Source organism: Rhinopithecus roxellana, chromosome 6, assembly GCF_007565055.1.
Source record: "Rhinopithecus roxellana isolate Shanxi Qingling chromosome 6, ASM756505v1, whole genome shotgun sequence".
NCBI classification, from domain to species: Eukaryota; Metazoa; Chordata; class Mammalia; order Primates; family Cercopithecidae; genus Rhinopithecus; species Rhinopithecus roxellana.
Genome location: NC_044554.1, coordinates 53,945,066 through 53,963,663, shown reverse-complemented (window position 1 = coordinate 53,963,663; position 18,598 = coordinate 53,945,066). Strand labels below are relative to the sequence as shown.

General features: G+C 40.2%; 1 protein-coding gene and 1 pseudogene across 2 annotated transcripts in view; one reads left to right on the top strand and one right to left on the bottom strand.

Annotated features, from left to right (window-relative positions):
• TTC26 (tetratricopeptide repeat domain 26) overlaps positions 1 to 18,598 on the top strand; it is a 66,714-nt gene that overhangs the window by 37,359 nt on the left and 10,757 nt on the right. For both annotated transcript variants that reach the window (XM_010356297.2, XM_010356294.2), the window contains exons 9-16: positions 674 to 776; positions 2,698 to 2,753; positions 4,527 to 4,580; positions 5,765 to 5,828; positions 14,491 to 14,579; positions 14,794 to 14,877; positions 16,607 to 16,676; positions 17,820 to 17,926. In XM_010356297.2, the coding sequence (XP_010354599.1) occupies positions 674 to 776; positions 2,698 to 2,753; positions 4,527 to 4,580; positions 5,765 to 5,828; positions 14,491 to 14,579; positions 14,794 to 14,877; positions 16,607 to 16,676; positions 17,820 to 17,926 (627 nt within the window). The remainder of the gene's footprint in view (positions 1 to 673; positions 777 to 2,697; positions 2,754 to 4,526; positions 4,581 to 5,764; positions 5,829 to 14,490; positions 14,580 to 14,793; positions 14,878 to 16,606; positions 16,677 to 17,819; positions 17,927 to 18,598) is intronic.
• On the bottom strand, positions 9,261 to 11,075 carry LOC104656626 (annotated as a pseudogene).

Sequence of the window (18,598 nt, the reverse complement as noted above, 5' to 3'; positions counted from 1 at the left end):
ACATTTTAATCACCTAGGAGGCTTTTGAAATTAATAATGCATGGGCCCCACCCCCAGGGAATCTTATTTAATGGTTGGTCTGGAGCCCAGCTATCAGTTTTTTTTTTTTTAAAGCATCTCAGGTGGATATAATATACAGCTATGGTAAAGAAACACTATAAGAATATATGACTGAAAGGGACATGAAATAGGGATAATTCTTAGAGAGTGGGATTAGAAAGAGAAGTAAGAATATGGAAATTTTTCTTTCTTAATACTTAAAGTTTTTTTTTTTTTTTTTTTTGGAGATGGAGTCTCGCTCTGTCACCCAGGCTGGAGTGCAGTGGCCGGATCTCAGCTCACTGCAAGCTCCACCTCTTGGGTTTACCCTATTCTCCTGCCTCATCCTCCCAAGTAGCTGGGACTACAGGCACCCGCCACCTCGCCCGGCTAATTTTTTGTATTTTTTAGTAGAGACAGGGTTTTACCGTGTTAGCCAGGATGGTCTCGATCTCCTGACCTCGTGATCCGCCCGTCTCGGCCTCCCAAAGTGCTGGGATTACAGGCTTGAGATAGCGCGCCTGGCCAATACTTTAAGTTTGAAATATATACATAGAAATATATACATAGAAATATATACATAAGAAATATATACATAGTTATTGCCATAAGAGCATGATTTCTGTATCTCTAGGTTGTTTTCCGAGGAGGTGAAGGGGCTTTGCAGGTTTTACCTCCCCTAGTTGATGTCATTCCTGAAGCTAGGCTAAACTTGGTGATTTACTACCTTCGTCAAGGTAAGAAAAATTTGTCCTAGTCTTACTTACAATGAGGTATTTTAGAGTAGTTAAATATGTCTGATGGAACTATTTGCTTCACTTTTTAAATCCATAGTTCCAAAAATATATTTGCAACAAGTTCATAGAACAAGTTTATTGGTGGTTATTTGTTGTGCCTTTTTTATCCTCTTTCCTCTTCTGTTGCTTCCTACCTTCTTCTCCCTCATGCCGTTTTTTCTTTTTTCCTTTTATTTTTCTGTCCTTTATTCTCTATCCATTCTTTCTTTTTCATTGTTTTTCCTCCCATTCCCTTATAGTTCTTTTTTCTTTTTCTAGTTTCCCCCGTTGCATAATGTACATTCACATTTTCTTGTGTCTTTTGAAAATAGTATTAACTGTTTCTTATTTGCTTTGTCTGCCTTTGTTTCTTTGTATCCCAGGCTGCTTATGAGAAATACTATTATTCAAAGAGGATGTGATATTTATTGCCCCTAACTAAGATTACAATTGTTAGACAAACACCTAAAGCTGCCTTTTCTAACAGCTGTGAGTACAGGGTAGCAGCCACCATGCATTTGTGGTGGCATTTGGTCATGGGCCCTGGAGTTACAATGTGGGCCTTTTTAGGTGCATGGTAGAAACCAACCAGGACAACATATTCCTCACGAAGGAAAATTTATTTATTAAAATAAGAATATGAACTTATAAACCATCCTATTTTATTTTATTTATTTATTATTATTCTTACTATTTTGAGACAGAGTCTTACTCTGTCGCCCAGGCTGGAGTGCAGTGGCATGATCTCCGCTCACTGCAACTTCTGCCTCCCTGGTTCAAGTGATTCTCCTGCCTCAGCCTCCCGAGGAGCTGGGATTACAGGTGTGCGCCACTGTGCCCGGCTAATTTTTGTACTTTTAGTAGAGATGGGACTTTGCCATGTTGGTCAGGCTGGTCTTGAACTCCTGATCTCAGGTGATCCGCCTGCCTCGGCCTCCCAAAGGGCTGAGATTACAGGTGTGAGCCACCATGCCCAGCCTCTATTTTATATAAAAGCAAAAAGAAATATGTTTTGGACAAGAATGAAATAAACAGCATATATATTTTATAAATTATTTTTATTATGGAAAATTTCAAACATAGACAAAAATAAATAGTACAGTAAACACCCAAATACTCACCCTGGATTCAGCACTTTTCAAGATATTTCCAGTCTTCTTTTTTCATTCAGCACCTCTTTTTTGTTCCTGAAATGTTTTAAAGCAAATCTCAGACTTCATGTCATTTAATTCCTGTATACTTAATATATATATATTTCTTTTTTTAAAAAATCGTTGCTTTTCTTATCAATGCCATTGGCATAGAATGCCTCATCCATGTTCTTAGCTTCAATATTTTTGTTTTTTGTTTTTTTTTTTTTTGAGACAGAGTCTCACTCTGTTCCCCAGGCTGGAGTGCAGTGGCGGGATCTCTCAGCTCACTGCAAGCTCCACCTCCCAGGTTTACGCCATTCTCCTGCCTCAGCCTCCCGAGTAGCTGGGACTACAGGCACCCGCCACCTCGCCCAGCTAGTTTTTTGTATTTTTTAGTAGAGACGGGGTTTCACTGTGTTAGCCAGGATGGTGTCGATCTCCTGACCTCGTGATCCGCCCGTCTGGGCCTCCCAAAGTGCTGGGATTACAGGCTTGAGCCACTGCGCCCAGCCTAGCTTCAACAATTTTTAAGGTACTTCATGGCTTAATATGAGTTTTCTAAGGATATTTGATTTGGTTATTTTTAGCATAACTACTCAACACTGAATATGGAGAGTTAGAAGATGGATAAAACAGATCATGTTTCCCATGAATATTTAAGTACTGAAGGATCTTATCTTTTGGGGGGGGACTGCTTCAGAAGGGTTTTCTGGAATACAGACTAGTATAATTACTTTGTTGTATTTCAGATGATGTACAAGAAGCTTATAACTTAATTAAGGATCTGGAACCTACTACTCCTCAGGTAACTGAGAATGTTTTACACTTTTACTAACCAAGTTCTGCTAAAAGTGGAACTTCAGAAATCTAGTTGGAAGTCATATTAGAGAAGATTAGGCAGACTTCTGCCTGTAGAATACCAGGAAAAGACCATATGTATGCATTTAGGAATGTTATATGCGACTTATGATATGGGAATGAATGTTCTGGGCTTTTTGATGTTTTTAAACTCCCTTGTATGTAGTCATTTTGTCAAAAAGGGTAAAGAAATTTGGAAAATTCCTTTAGTATTTGGAAATATGAAAATTTAGAATTCTGATGAAACTAACAACTAGATACATGCAATTATTTCATAAATTGTCTATGACTTGTCTTTCTTCCCCATTGGATCGTTAACTCCTTATAGTCAGGGACTGTGTCTATATTGTATCTCTAACACTGTGTACATGAAGTACATAGTAAACATTCCATTTATTGAATGAAGGACTGATGAAAAATATTTCCAGACCCCATGACGTTTAAACAGGTATATTTCTCAAGTATATTAAAAGATTCAGCTTCTTTCATGCTGTTCTGTGTGTGAGCTCTCTTAAATGAAAGATTGACAACGCTGCTCGCTAGGGAGGGTATTTATTAAAGAATTGAACCAAGTCTGAAAAAAGGAATACAAGTGAGGCCTCAAGACTCCAAAAGAGAGAATACCTTATAAATGGACATCAGAGGACAGTTTTATTTTATTTTTTTAGCAAAAGGATTACTAGCAAAGAAAAGTAACTATAGGCCGGGCGCGGTGGCTCAAGCCTGTAATCCCAGCACTTTGGGAGGCCGAGACGGGCGGATCACGAGGTCAGGAGATCAAGACCATCCTGGCTAACACGGTGAAACCCCGTCTCTACTAAAAAATACAGAAAAAACTAGCCGGGCGGGGTGGTGGGCGCCTGTAGTCCCAGCTACTCGGGAGGCTGAGGCAGGAGAATGGCGTGAACCCGGGAGGCGGAGCTTGCAGTGAGCTGAGATCCGGCCACTGCACTCCAGCCTGGGCGACAGAGCGAAACTCCGTCTCAAAAAAAAAAAAAAAAAAAAAAAAAAAAGAAAAGTAACTATAACATTGTAAAGGGGGGCCAGGAGTGGTGGCTTACGCCTGTAATCCCAGCACTTTGGAAGGCTGAGGCAGGTGGATCACCTGAGGCCCAGATTTCGAGACCAGCCTAGCCAACATGGCGAAACCCCGTCTCTACTACAAATACAAAAAAATTAGCCAGGCATGGTGGCTGAGGCCTGTAATCCCAGCTACTCAGGAGGCTGAGGTAGGAGAATTGCTAGAACCCTGGGGGTGGAGGTTGCAGTGAGCTGAGATCACGCTACTGTACTCCAGCCTGGGCGACACAGCGAGACTCGGTCTCAAAAAAATTGGAAAGGGAAAATAATGTATATGATATGGTCACAGACAGTGGCAGTGGTTGAGAAGGTAATAAAAATTATTATATCAACATTTTACTTTTTTTTCCATAGAATTGAAATAAAATGAAACTTATCTCCTGGAGTTTCCCCTGAATTATTTTTGCTTAAGGTTGAGAATTTACAAATATGGTAAATTTTGTTATATAGATACTTGGCTGCTGGAAACTAAATGAGTGTCTCCTAATTCTTTCATTCAAGCCAGGGATAGAACAGAGAAAAGTAACTGTAGGTAATCTTTGATAATTTATATAAAGTATTGAGTTAATGCAAGGAGTTAATTTGAAAATAATCTCATAGCTCCACATTCCTCTTAATCAGTGTTATTCCATTTTTCTAGGAGTATATTCTCAAAGGAGTGGTCAATGCAGCCCTTGGCCAGGAAATGGGTTCAGTGAGTATGAAATCACTGATAATCTGTAGGTTGCAAAGTTATAGGTGTGTGGACGAGAACAAAATGACTATCAAAGTACAAGCAGCAAGAGGCTCTCCTGTAGCTCCTTTTATTTCTCCATATCCCCCAGTCCAGACTCCATTGTGAAAAGAATGTTGTGTTATTTAGAGACAAAAAAAAAACCCTATAACCCTAAAGACTCCTGCTTTCTTAAAAGGGTCCAATTTTTAAATAGCAAGTTATTTAATAAACTTAAAAATCATTGTGCAACTTCATTCTTATTTGCAGGGACTTTTTTTTAACTTCCATATATCTGTAATTTTGGCATCTGTAAAGTGAGGACAATTATTTCTCTGGAGAAGTTAGTTTTATAAACACCAAAACACTGTCTAAAATTAAAGTCTTATCCATCTTAATATAGCATTCTTTGTTCTTTTTGGAACAAAATGGGATACAAATAAATATTTATCTCGGGCCGGGCGCGGTGGCTCAAGCCTGTAACCCCAGCACTTTGGGAGGCCGAGACAGGCGGATCACGAGGTCAGGAGATCGAGACCATCCTGGCTAACACGGTGAAACCCCATCTCTACTAAAAAATACGAAAAACTAGCCGGGCGAGGTGGCGGGCGCCTGTAGTCCCAGCTACTTGGGAGGCTGAGGCAGGAGAATGGCATGAACCCGGGAGGCGGAGCTTGCAGTGAGCCGAGATCCCGCCACAGCACTAAAGCCTGGGCGACAGAGCGAGACCCCGTCTCAAAAATAAATAAATAAATAAATAAATCTTTATCTCAAGTGCATTCTGCAGTGCCTTGTATAGTAGATAGGCAGCAAATATTTATTAAATAAATGAGTTTAATAAATACTCCTTGTTATATCTATAGCTCCTGTTCCAAGGTCTGATATATGGTAAAAGAGCAATAGATATTTGTAGAATGATTGAGTTCATTTAATGAAGTTTTAGGATAGAATTTAAGGATTTGATTCTTTTTCTTCTTTTCTGCCCTGTCCCTGCACAGGTTTTAATTCAGTTTCGGGTCTAGTTGTTATGTTAATGAGAATTAGCATTGTTTGGGGCAATATTTAAAACAAGGGTATATGTTAAATCCTGACAAATATGTTAGAACCGTAAAGTATAATAAAAATATTTTTACCTTATTCCTCTATATCAGCTGTTTGTTTTTCAGAGGGATCATATGAAAATTGCCCAGCAGTTCTTCCAGTTGGTGGGAGGATCAGCTAGTGAATGTGGTATGTCTGAAATCTGGACTTACGATCTGCTTTATAATTGGAATGGGCATATATTGACTGTGAAGTTTGATTCTCTCTCTAGGGATGTATCTATTAGGCTTCACATTATAAAGTGGGAGGTCAGAAATAAGAGAGAATATTGGAATTGGTTCTTCTCAACGTCTCAGCGAAAGTGGGATCAGAGAATAAATAAAGCAGAGTAAATGTGCTGTTTTGTTCCTGAGAGCTTTAAAACTTTGAATCAGTTTTGGTTATAAAATGTTATTTTTTACTGAGTTTTCAAGAGCTCTTTTGAGCATTAACTTTTGTCACATTCTGGTAGGTCATTTGCCTTTAAACTTTGCCTATGATATTTTTTTCATATAAAAATATTAAAACCAGCCAGGCATGCTGGCTCAGGCTTGTAATCCCAGCACTTTGGGAGGCTGAGGCTGGCAGATGGCTTGAGTCCAGGAGTTCAGGACCAGCCTGGGCGACGTAGGAAGACCTCATCTCTACAAATAATAATAAAAAAATTAGCCAGGTGTGGTGGCACACACCTACAGCCCCAGCTACTTGAAAGGCTGAGGTGTCAGGATTGCCTGAGCCCAGGAAGTTGAGGCTGCAGTGAGCCATGATTACACCACTGCATTCCAGCCTGGGCAACAGAGTGAGACCCCCATCTGAAATATGTATACACCATACAACCATTACTACAGAAATTCAAAGAATCACCAGAGGCTCCTATGAGCAGTGATATGCCAATAAATTGGAAAACCTGGAAGAAATGGATAAATTCCTAGATACATACAACCAACCAAGATTGAACCATGAAGAAATCCAAAACCTGAGCAAACCAGTAACAAGTAATGAGATTGAAGCCATAATAACAAGATTCCGAGTAAATAAAAGCCCACGACCCATTGACTTCACTGTAGAATTCTACCAAACATTTAAAGAAAAACTAATACCAATCCTACTCAAACTATTCCAAAAAAGAATGGAGGAGGGAATATTTCCAAACACATTCTTCAAGACCAGTATTGCCCTGATAACAAAACCAAAGACACATCAAAAAAAGAAAACTAAAGTCCAATATCTCAAATGAAGAGGGATGAAAAAATTGTCAACAAAATATTAGCAAACAGAATTCAACAACATATCATTCATCATGACCAACTGAGATTTATCCCAGGAATGCAAGAATGGTTCAACATATGCAAATCAATGGGATACATCATATCAGCAGAATGAAGGGCAAAAACCATATGATCATTTCAATTGATGCTGAAAAAGCATTTGATTAAATTCAACATCCCTTTATGATAAATGCCCCCGAAAAACTGAGTATAGATGGAACATACCTCAAAGCAATAAAATCCATATATGACAGACCCACTGCTAGTATCATATTGAATGGGGAAAGTGGAAAGCCTTTCCTCTAAGATCTGGAACAAGACAAGGATGCCCACTTTCACCACTGTTATTCAACATAGTACTGGAAGTCCCAGCTAGTAATCAGACAAGATAAAGAAATAAAGGACATCTGAATTGAAAAGGAAGAAGTTATATTACCCTTGTTTGCAGATGATATGATCTTATATTTGGAAAAACCTAAAGACTCCACCAAAAAACTATTAGAACTCATAAGCAAATGCAGTAAAATTGCAGGATACAAAACCAATAAACAAAAATCAGTGACATTTCTATATGCCAACAGCAAACACTGTGAAAATCAGAAAAGTAATCCCATTTATAATAGCTACCAATAAAATTAAATACTTAGGAATTAACCAAAGTAGTGAAATATCTCTACAATAAAAACTATAAAACATTGATGCAAGAAGTTGAAGAGGCTGGGCGCAGTGGTTCACGCCTGTAATCCCAGCACTTTGGGAGGCCGAGGCGGGTGGATCACGAGGTCAGGAGATCAAGACCATCCTGGCTAACACGGTGAAACCCCATCTCTACTAAAAATACAAAAAGTTAGCCAGGCGTGGTGGTGCGCACCTGTAGTCCCAGCTACTCGGAGGCTGAGGCAGGAGAATGACGTGAACCTGGGAGGTGGAGCTTGCAGTGAGCCGAGATTGTGCCACTGCGCTCCAGCCTGGGTCACAAAGTGAGACTCCGTCTCAAAAAAAAAAAAAAGAAGTTGAAGAGGACACACAAAAAAGGAAAGATATTGCATGTTCATAGATTAGAAGAATCAATATTGTTAAAATGTTCATACTACCCAAAGCGATCTACAAATTCAATGCAATCCCTATGAAAATACCAATGATATTCTTCATAAAAATAGAAAAAACAATCCTAAAATTTATACAGAACCACAAAAGACCAGAATAGCCAAAGCTGTCCTGAGCAGAAAGAACAAAACTGGAGGAATCACTACCTGACTTCTAATTATACCTCAGAGCTATAGTAACCAAAACAGCATGGTACTAGCATAAACACAGACACATAGACCAATGGAGCACATTAAGAGAACCCAGAAATAATCCATACATTTACAGTGAACTCATTTTTGACAAAGGTGCCAAGAACCTCTGGGGAAAGGACAGTCTCTTCAATAAATTGTGCTGGGAAAACTGGAGTTCTATATGCAGAAGAATGAAACTAGACTCCCATCTCTCACCCTATAAATCAAATCAAAATGGATTAAAGACTGATATCTAAGACCTCAAATAAGGAAAATTCTACAAGAAAACATTGGGGAAACTCTTCAGGACATTGGTGTGGGCAAAGACTTCTTTTTGTGGTGTTCTTGTTTTTGTTTTCTTTCAAACAAGATAGGCTTTATTTAGATCACTAAAACTAACATTTTACAGACAAGTAACCATAACGTTACACAGCAAAGTATAGCTGTAAAATCTCAAACAAGAAAGGCAATGCTTTCTTTAGATCACCAAAAATAATGTTTCACAGAGAGGGAACTGTTAGAAGCAAATGTATAGCTGCAAATTTTCTTTTGCCATCAATATCGAGTTCCTGTAACATACTTTGAGACTACTTTGTGGTTTCCAAGTACAAACTAAACCTTGTTGGACAGAGTTGCCCAGCTTCATCAAAAGAATGAAATCAATTTGCAAAAAAAAAATTTACTTAATGCTAGCAAATAACAAAATAATGTGGTTCTCGCTAATGAACTGCAATGTCTATTGAAATAGCCTAACCTATGTATGCTTCCACAAACATTTCACTGTGAACCCAGTTGCTTTTTCCTGCTATCACAGATGGCCTGCACAGTAGCAAGTGTTGTGTCAGAGCACTATAGGCACCCAGGAAACAATTCCTAACAGAATAACTACAGTATGTGGGCAACTCAAACAACAGGGCCCACCTCTGTCAGAGCCCCCTGGTGGGCATTGTGTTTGTGCTCTGGGTAAAGACCCACTACCTTGATAGCTGTTCATCTGGAACCCAGAGTGCCAAGGCTAGACAGAAGAGTTGTTCTTATAGAACCATCAACATTGTAATAAATAGCCCAGAGATTCTTGCTGTGCATTGCACCTCATAGGAAGTGACATAAGCTGACTCTAGGAAAAAGTAATCACAGTATTCTGCCAAAAAACCTCAAATAGAGATCAAAGTGCTTCAATAAAGCCTTCAGATTTTTCTCAGAAAAGGACATCTTTCCAAGAATTTCTGGAAGTTTTACAAACAATTGCAGCAAATGTTATGCCCCGTAAATATAACAGGTGGAAGCGACTGGTCACCTGGTGGGTAATTATCAGGCATAAGCTTCTAGGACAGGACCTTGTTCATTTCATTAGTTTTTCTCCTTACAAAGCCAGCGAACACTGCACTTCCTTGCTAGGAGTCAGAGGAATAGGTGAAGACGATCTGCTGTGCACAGGTGTCTTCTTTTCCAGGTGCAGAAACAGCTTGGGTATGCTGGCGGATGTGTGCTGCTGCCGGCCCTTGGGCTGAGGTGAGGTGCTGCTGTCAGAAAGTCTGTCACAGTTGGTGGTGTGGCTCATGGACCGCCTCAGAGACTGCAATGCTTCCAACTCAGCTTTGCGCCTTTTGGGGGTGTCTGGTTCACTAATGGTTGGCTGACTCTCTGTGGACTGTGGCATGGATGAATTCAACAAAGGCAGGCTGGGAGAGAGTTCTTCCTGGATTGTATTAGTGTTTGTGGCAATTTCCTTAATTAGAAAAAAAAAATATGGATGAAGTCACTTTTTCTTTTTTTTTTTGAGATGGAGTCTCACTCTTGTCACCCAGGCTGGAGTGCGGTGGTGTGATCTCGGCTCACTGCAACCTCTGCCTCCTGGGTTCAAGCGATTCTCCTGCCTCAGCTTCCTGAGTAGCTGGGGATTTCAGGCTCCTGCCACAATCCCCGGCTAATTTTTGTATTTTCAGTAGAGGCTGGGTTTCACCATGTTGGCCAGGCTGGTCTCCAACTCCTGGCCTCAGGTGATCCACTCACCTCGGCCTCCCAAAGTGCTGAGATTACAGGCGTAAGCCACCGCACCTGGCAAAGTCACCTTTTTATACTGCACTTGTTCATAAGGATAGAGTAAAACCAACAGTAGAGTGTAATCAAAGGTTATTCTTAATTCATCCACCATCTCCTTACAAAGGTCAACATTCTTTTCTTCTGGGATATAATGCACGTTCATACTGGCATGTGGCATAGCATGATGGTGACGAGGCCTCTCATTGGCTGAAAAGGCTGCATTGAGAGCAAAATGCTTCCAAAATCATTATGATGTTGGTCTGGCATGAAAGTTTCACTAACCATTTCCTTCTGTTAATGTAATAATAATCATCCTCCTGCTACTTCAGAACTTCAGGAATTTCTGTAGTTATTGTTGTTTCTTCCATTTCTCTTTTTGTTTGAAGCTCTGGTTCTTCTTTCACTTCAGCCTTTTCTTCAGTATCACTTTCTTCACTTATTTCTTGATACTTTGCTGCTGTCAGAGGAACTGCTTAATGAGTTTTCATCATTTTCATCTTTTTCGTCAATGAGGAGGCTTTTAAGCAGAATCAACACCAGGCAACCTGCAGCACTTCTTTCTTCCTGTGCTCCTCAGGCGAGCTACAGCTTTTCTTGCCAATTTATGCTGTATTCTACGATTTTCATCGGTATCATGAAGCACATGATCTTCGGCCGCCCATTGATCCCAGCTTCTGTTCCAGCCATGAAAATGGATCAGATATTCTGGGATCTTTCTGCCTTTTTTGTCTTTCCCAACAGTAACAATCTGGTTCGATGGCAGGACTTCCCACGGGAGCCCACCTGGCACTGGGCCACACTGGAGGAGAGATTTAACACAAAGACAGAAACCCTAGTCCAGAGGTCTCCTCCACTGGCGGCCCACGTTAGCTTTAGGGGGTGCAAACAGTAACAGCAAAGCACACGTGAGGTTCGCGACTGTGTGTGAGTGGCCTGGCCCAAAGATTTCTTGAGTAATACCGCACAAACACAGGCAACCAAAGCAAAAATGAACAAATGGGATCACACCAAGTCAAAAAACCTTCTTCACAGCAAAGGAAACAATCAACAAAGTGAAGTGACAATCCACAGAATGGAGAAAATATTTACCATCTGACAAGGGATTAATAATCAGAATATAGAAGGAGCCCAGACAACTCAATAGGAAAAAATCTAACAATCCAATTTGAAAATGGGCAAAAACTCTGAACAGACATTTCTTAAAAGGAGACATACAAGGCTGGGTGCCTTGGCTCATGCCTGTAATCCCAGCACTTTGGGAGGCTGAGGTCGGTGGATCACCTGACGTCACCAAGACTAGCCTGGTCAACATGGTGAAACCCCATCTCTACTAAAAAATACAAAAAATTAGCTGGACATGGTGGTGGCGCCCGTAATCCCAGCTACTCAGGAAACTGAGGCAGAGGAGTCACTGGAACCCAGGAGGCAGAGGTTGCACTGAGCCGAGGTCACGCCATTGCACTCCAGTCTGGGCAACAAGAGTGGAACCCCGTCTCAAAAGAAAAAAAAAAAAGGAAAAAAAGACATACAAATGACAAATGGGTGTATGAAAAGGTGTTCGACATCACTGATCATCAGAGAAATGCATCACTGTTGGTGGGAATGTAAATTAGCACACCCACTGTGGAGAACAGTTTGGAAGTTCCTCAAAACACCAAAAATAGGATGACCATATGATACAGAAATCTCACTGCTAGATAAATACCCAAAAGAAAGGAAATCAGCATATCAAAGAGATATTTGCACAACAATGTTTATTGCTGCACAATTCAAAATAGCAGAAATTTGGAAGCACCCTAAGCATCCATCAACAGATGAAGGAATAAAGAAAATGTGGTACATATACACAATGGAATACTTACTATTCAGCCATAAAAAGGATGAGATGAGATGAATGAGTTGAGATCCTGTCATTTACAACAGCATGGATGGAATTGGAGGACATAATGTTAAGTGAAATAAGCCAGGCACAGAAAGACACACTTTTCACTTATTTGTGGGAGCTAAAAAATATTAAAACACTTGAACATTAAAACACTTGAACTCTTGGAGATAGAGAGTAGAGTGATGGTTAGCAGAGCCTGGGAAGGGTAGTGGAGTGGGAGGACAGTGAGGATGGCTACAAAAAAAAAAAAAAAAAAAAATAGAATTAATAAGGTCTAGTATTTGATAGCACAACAGAGTGATTACAGTTAACAATATAATTTATTATACATTTCAAAATAACTAGAAAAGTATAACTGGATTGTTTGTAACACAAAGAAGGAATAAATGCTTGATGTGATGGATACCCCATTTACCCTGATGTGATTATTATGCATTGTATGCCTGTATCAAAATATACTGGATGTCCATATGCAGTATGGATATATGGACTACATACCCACAAAAATTAAAAAAAAAAAAAGTAGATTATTTTTATTATTAAAACCATTTTTAATTAAGTTTTTCTTTTCTATGATTACTTGCATGGGTATTAAGCTTAGAAAATGCTTTCTTTCTGCCACAGTTATATAATAGTCACCTATATTGCCCACTTGTAGTCTTGAAACTTCATTTTTATGATTAAAGTATTTCATCAGCCAAGATTCAGTGAAAGATTTGAGAAAGGGGTATAAAAAGAGATGCTAGTTAGCCAGCATGAACCAATATGGTGCTGCCTGTACTGGTTGTCTATGTCTGGCATCTATTCTGAGTAACAGTGTTCATGCTGAATTGAAAATTATATTAAATATTTTTATTACTCCTGGACATTCACAAATGTTTCACCAATACCAGTTATTGCGTACTATTTTCCCCATTTCATTCATTCATTCATACAATAAAAATTTATTGAGCTGTTGAGGATACAGCAGTAAACAAACAAAACTCCCAACCATTGTGGAACTTAAGTCTAGTAGGGCAGATGGACTAGAAACAGTATATAGTGGCCGGGCGCTGTGGTTCATGCCTGTAATCCCAGCACTTTGGGAGGCCGAGGTAGGCGGATCACGAGGTCAGGAGATCGAGACCAGTCTGGCCAACATGGTGGAACCCCCATCTCTACTAAAAATACAAAAATTAGCCAAGTGTGGTGCGTGCCTGTAATCCCAACTACTCGGGAGGCTGAGGCAGGAGAATTGCTTTAACCCAGGGCGCAGGTTGCAATGAGCCAAGATCACGCCACTGTACTTCACCCTGGGCAACAGAGCAAGACTCTGTCTCAAAAAAAAAAAAGAAAAGAATATATAGTATATATATAGTGTGTGTGTACATATATATTTATACTACGTATGTATATGTGATATGTATATTCTGATCCTGATCCAGCTTTTTGCCTGATATCAGATTCCTATTTGAGTGGTGGAGGATTAGTATAACTCCCACTCTTGCCACAGGCATTCCTAAGGCTCCTTATTCTGTTTAATTTTTTTTCCTTTATCACTTATCACAGTCTGATATACTATGTATATCATATATATATATATACTATATGTATGTACATCTCATCAGATGTACCACAAAATGCCACCAGTTTCTGTAGTGGCATTAGTGGCATCAAGTAATCCTTAAGATTAGTTTTGTGTTTATCTGGTATAACTGATGGTTTTAAATTTTATATGTATATCTGATTAGATATACATATATAGTGTGTGTGTATATATATATATCAGATGTACATAGTATATCAGACTGTGATAAATGTTAAAGGAAAAAAATTAAACAGGATAAGAAGCTTTAGGAATGCCTGTGGCAAGCGTGGGAGTTATATGAATCCTCCACTACTCAAATAGGAATCCGGTATCAGGCAAAAAGTTGCATCAGGATCAGAATCAGATGGTTCCATGGCAAATTATTTTTCCATTTGAGATTGGAAGTGCTAGGTTGATTTAGAAAAGTGATGATGGAAACCAGGCCATGCTAATTGAATATGCACATGTTGGATGAGAGAATCAAAGCCCTGGAAAATGACCTGGGTAGTGTTGCAGTTAGTGAACCTGCAGGGCATGTGTTCATTTTGGACTCTGGGAGTTAATCCCCAGAGAGATTATTGGTCACTCTCAAGGACTGTGACCTCCATTATATTGGGATTTTGTCCACTGAACAAAATGTATAATTTTAGAATCTAGAAAGATATTTTGGAATATTTTCCTGTCTCTAAATTATTAAATAACTCAAACTTCAGCTAAAGAGGATTTTAGTTTCATGAATATATGTGGGTTTTTTTCCCCTCCATTTCAGATACAATACCAGGGAGGCAGTGCATGGCTTCCTGTTTCTTCCTGCTTAAGCAATTTGATGATGTCTTGATTTACCTCAACTCATTTAAGGTCAGTATAGAATTATCTACAAGATTTTATATACAAAATACTGTAGAATGTGTCAGAGAAGATAAGATACCCTTAGAGATGGCCCGTTTTCTGTGGTGGCATTCGTGGCATCAACTAATCCTTAAGGTTAGTTTTCTGTTTATCTGGTATAACTGATGGTTTTATATTTTGTATGTTCATTCTCAATGTGACCTGTTCTTGGGATGTTTTTCAGAGTTACTTCTATAATGATGACATCTTTAACTTTAATTATGCCCAAGCCATAGCTGCAACAGGCAATACCAGTGAGGGTGAAGAGGTGGGTACCTGCTTTTGAAAGCATTTGAATGATTCTGTCTAAAGACATCCTTATCTTTTTCTCACTGGAATAAAATGGTCAAGGGTTAAGGATTATTAAAGATTCCTCTGTTCTTAGAATGCATTAAAAAGTACACTGTGGAGAAGGTACAGGGACACACACCTGTATTCCCAGCTGCTTGGGAGGCTGAGGCAAGACAGTGGCTTGAGCTTCGAAGTTTTTTTTTTTTTTTTTTTTTGTCTTTTTTCCCCCTTTTTTTGTGCAGAACGGGGTCTCGCTATATTACGCAGGCAGGTCTCGAACTCCTGAGCTCAAGCTATCCTCCCGCCTCTGCCTCCCTGAGAGCTGGGATTACAGGCGTGAGCCACCGTGCCCAGCCGAGCCTCGAAGTTTTAAGCTGCAGTGCACTATGATCGTGCCTGTGAATAGCCACTGCACTCCAGCCTGGGCAACATAGTGAAACCCTGTCTCTTAAAAAAAAAAAAAAAGAAAAGGACAATGTGAATAGACATAGATTTTATAACCATATTAACATTTTCCCTTTTTAGCAAATTTTATGGAAATATAACATACGTACAGAAAAGTATACAAATCATAAGTATACAGCTTGATGACTATCAATATGTTTCTTTACTTATTTGATTTCTAACTTTTTTTTTTTTTTTTTTTTGAGATGGAGTCTCGCTCTGCTACCCAGGCTGGAGTGCAGTGGCCGGATCTCAGCTCACTGCAAGCTCCGCCTCCCGGGTTTACGCCATTCTCCTGCCTCAGCCTCCCAAGTAGCTGGGACTACAGGCGCCTGCCTCGTCGCCCGGCTAGTTTTTTGTATTTTTTATGGGGTTTCACCGTGTTAGCCAGGATGGTCTCGATCTCCTGACCTTGTGATCCGCCCGTCTCGGCCTCCCAAAGTACTGGGATTACAGGCTTGAGCCACCACGCCTGGCCCCTGATTTCTAACTTAATTGTATTTTTGTGGTCATAGGCTGAAAAGTGGGAAGATCACTTGAGCCCAGGAGTTCGAGACCAGCCTAGGCAATATAGTAAGACATCATCTCTACAAAAATTTTTTTAAAATAGCTGAGTATGGTGGCATGTGCCATTTGTTGAGGTTTGCCTTACTGACCTGTGTGTAGCATGGTCATATATGCTTAAAAAGAATATATATCATACAGTTGTTAATTATTCTGTTTGAATCTTCTATATCCTTACCAACTTTTTGTCAACTTGTAGTATCAATTTCTGGTGTAATTTTTTATTTTTATTTATTTATTTTTTTTTTTGAGATGGAATCTTGCTTTGTCGCCCAGGCTGGAGTGCAGTGGCGTGATCTCGGCTCACTCCAAGCTCCACCTCCTGGGTTCATGCCATTCTCCTGCCTCAGCCTCCCAAGTAGCTGGGACTACAGGCGCCCACCACCACGCCCAGCTAATTTTTTGTATTTTTAGTAGAGATGAGGTTTCACTGTGTTAGCCAGGATGGCCTTGATCTCCTGACCTCGTGATCTGCCCACCTCAGCCTCCCAAAGTGCTGGGATTACAGGCGTGAGCCACTGTACCCAGCCAATATTTTAAAATCACCACAATTCTGTCCCTTACTTTTCTTAGCAGCCTGCCCAGAATTTGGTCATCTATAATGCTACAGTGATTATCAATCTAAGGCAAGCCAATAATGGGTATTTTTGTTGCAAAACCATCCTCATCTGTATTCGCTTTCTTTCCTCTTCTTGCAGGCATTCCTCTTGATCCAAAGTGAGAAGATGAAAAATGATTACATTTACCTCAGCTGGTTAGCTCGGTGCTGTGAGTCTTCTTTTAAATGTTACAAGAAGAATCCTCTTTTTCTTTTTGGTTACATAATCTGTTCGGAAATGACATGGAATGTTTTCTAATTTGATTTTGCATTTTGTTCTGAGAATGAGTAAACACTGAAATTAAGGGTTGTTAATGCAACTCAGTAAGTGTTGCCATGTAAATATGTCATGCAAGTTTACCCTGTGATTAGTTCTACCATATAGCATTGACCTAGTATTTATAGCTTGAAAAATGTCAAGTTCTTTCTAAAGTCTCGTTACAGTTTCCAGAGTCTCAGCTTATAGTGTTGTTTGTGAAATGATGTTGTTACACTAATTTTAACTTTTCACTACGGGTCAAGTCTGAAAAGTGGCAAAATGTCAAAAATGTAATTTTTTGATATAGAACTTTACTTTCTGTCTCTTTCTCTCTCTCACTCACTATCTTTTCTTGCTCCTTTTTAAAACTCAAGATTTAAAATGTTGGCCAGGCACAGTTGCTCACACCTGTAATCCCAGCACTTTGGGAGCGTGAGGCAGGCGAATCACTTGAGGTCAGGAGTTCAAGACCAGTCTGGCCAACATGGCAAAACCTCAGCTCTACTAAAAATACTAAAATTAACTGGGTATGGTGGCACACATGTAATCCCAGCTACTGGGAAGGCTGAAGCACGAGAATCACTTAACCTGGGAGGCAGAGGTTGCAGTGAGCCAAGATCACACCACTGCACTCCAGCCTGGGTGACAGAGCAAGACTCTGTCTCAATAAAAAAACAAAATTAAGTAAAATGTTCACTGAGTTTTTGTAGTCAGAGGAAAATTAGCAATCATATCTTCTAAGTGAGGTTGAAACTATGAGTAGGATTGAATGAATGATAGTTATCCTTTTAAGCATATGAGCAAAGTAGGAATTACCAGAAGTCAATCCGATCTGAAAGGCATAATTATGTGACTCCAAACTTAAATATTTTAAGTATGGTAGAATTCTGGCAGGGAGCCAGCTGAATGCCAGCATTGCAAGCTTTCCATGAAAGCTTTCCGCTACATTGTTTGGAATATGGAACCAAATCCATAGAATAATAAGGTGCAGACATTATTTTTTGTACATGTAAAAATGACTCATTTGTTTACAAATCTTTGATTCCTTTTGCAGATATTATGAATAAGAAACCAAGACTAGCCTGGGAACTTTATCTTAAGATGGAAACCTCTGGCGAGTCCTTCAGTCTCTTACAGCTCATTGCTAATGACTGCTACAAGGTGAGTCGGACTGAGACTAAAGGGAACATTGAAGATTAGTATCACATTGCTGCATTGGCTAAATATTAGGGGAAAATGTCCTACAGACTAAATGGCTAGTAGTGAGAGGATTCACATAGTGTTATAAGAGATGCCATTCTTGGCCGGGCGCGGTGGCTCAAGCCTGTAATCCCAGCACTTTGGGAGGCCGAGACGGGCGGATCACGAGGTCAGGAGATAGAGACCATCCTGGCTAACACGGTGAAACCCCGTCTCTACTAAAAAATACAAAAAACTAGCCGGGCGACGTGGCGGGCGCCTGTAGTCCCAGCTGCTTGGGAGGCTGAGGCAGGAGAATGGCGTAAACCCAGGAGGCGGAGCTTGCAGTGAGCTGAGACCCGGCCACTGCACTCCAGCCTGGGCGGCAGAGCGAGACTCCGTCTCAAAAAAAAAAAAAAAAAGAGATGCCATTCTTGGCCGGGCGCAGTGGCTTAAGCCTGTAATCCTGGCACTTTGGGAGGCCGAGACGGGCGGATCACGAGGTCGGGAGATCGAGACCATCCTGGCTAACATGGTGAAACCCCGTCTCTACTAAAAAATACAAAAAACTAGCCGGGCGAGGTGGCAGGCGCCTGTCGTCCCAGCTACTCCGGAGGCTGAGGCAGGAGAATGGCATAAACCCGGGAGGCGGAG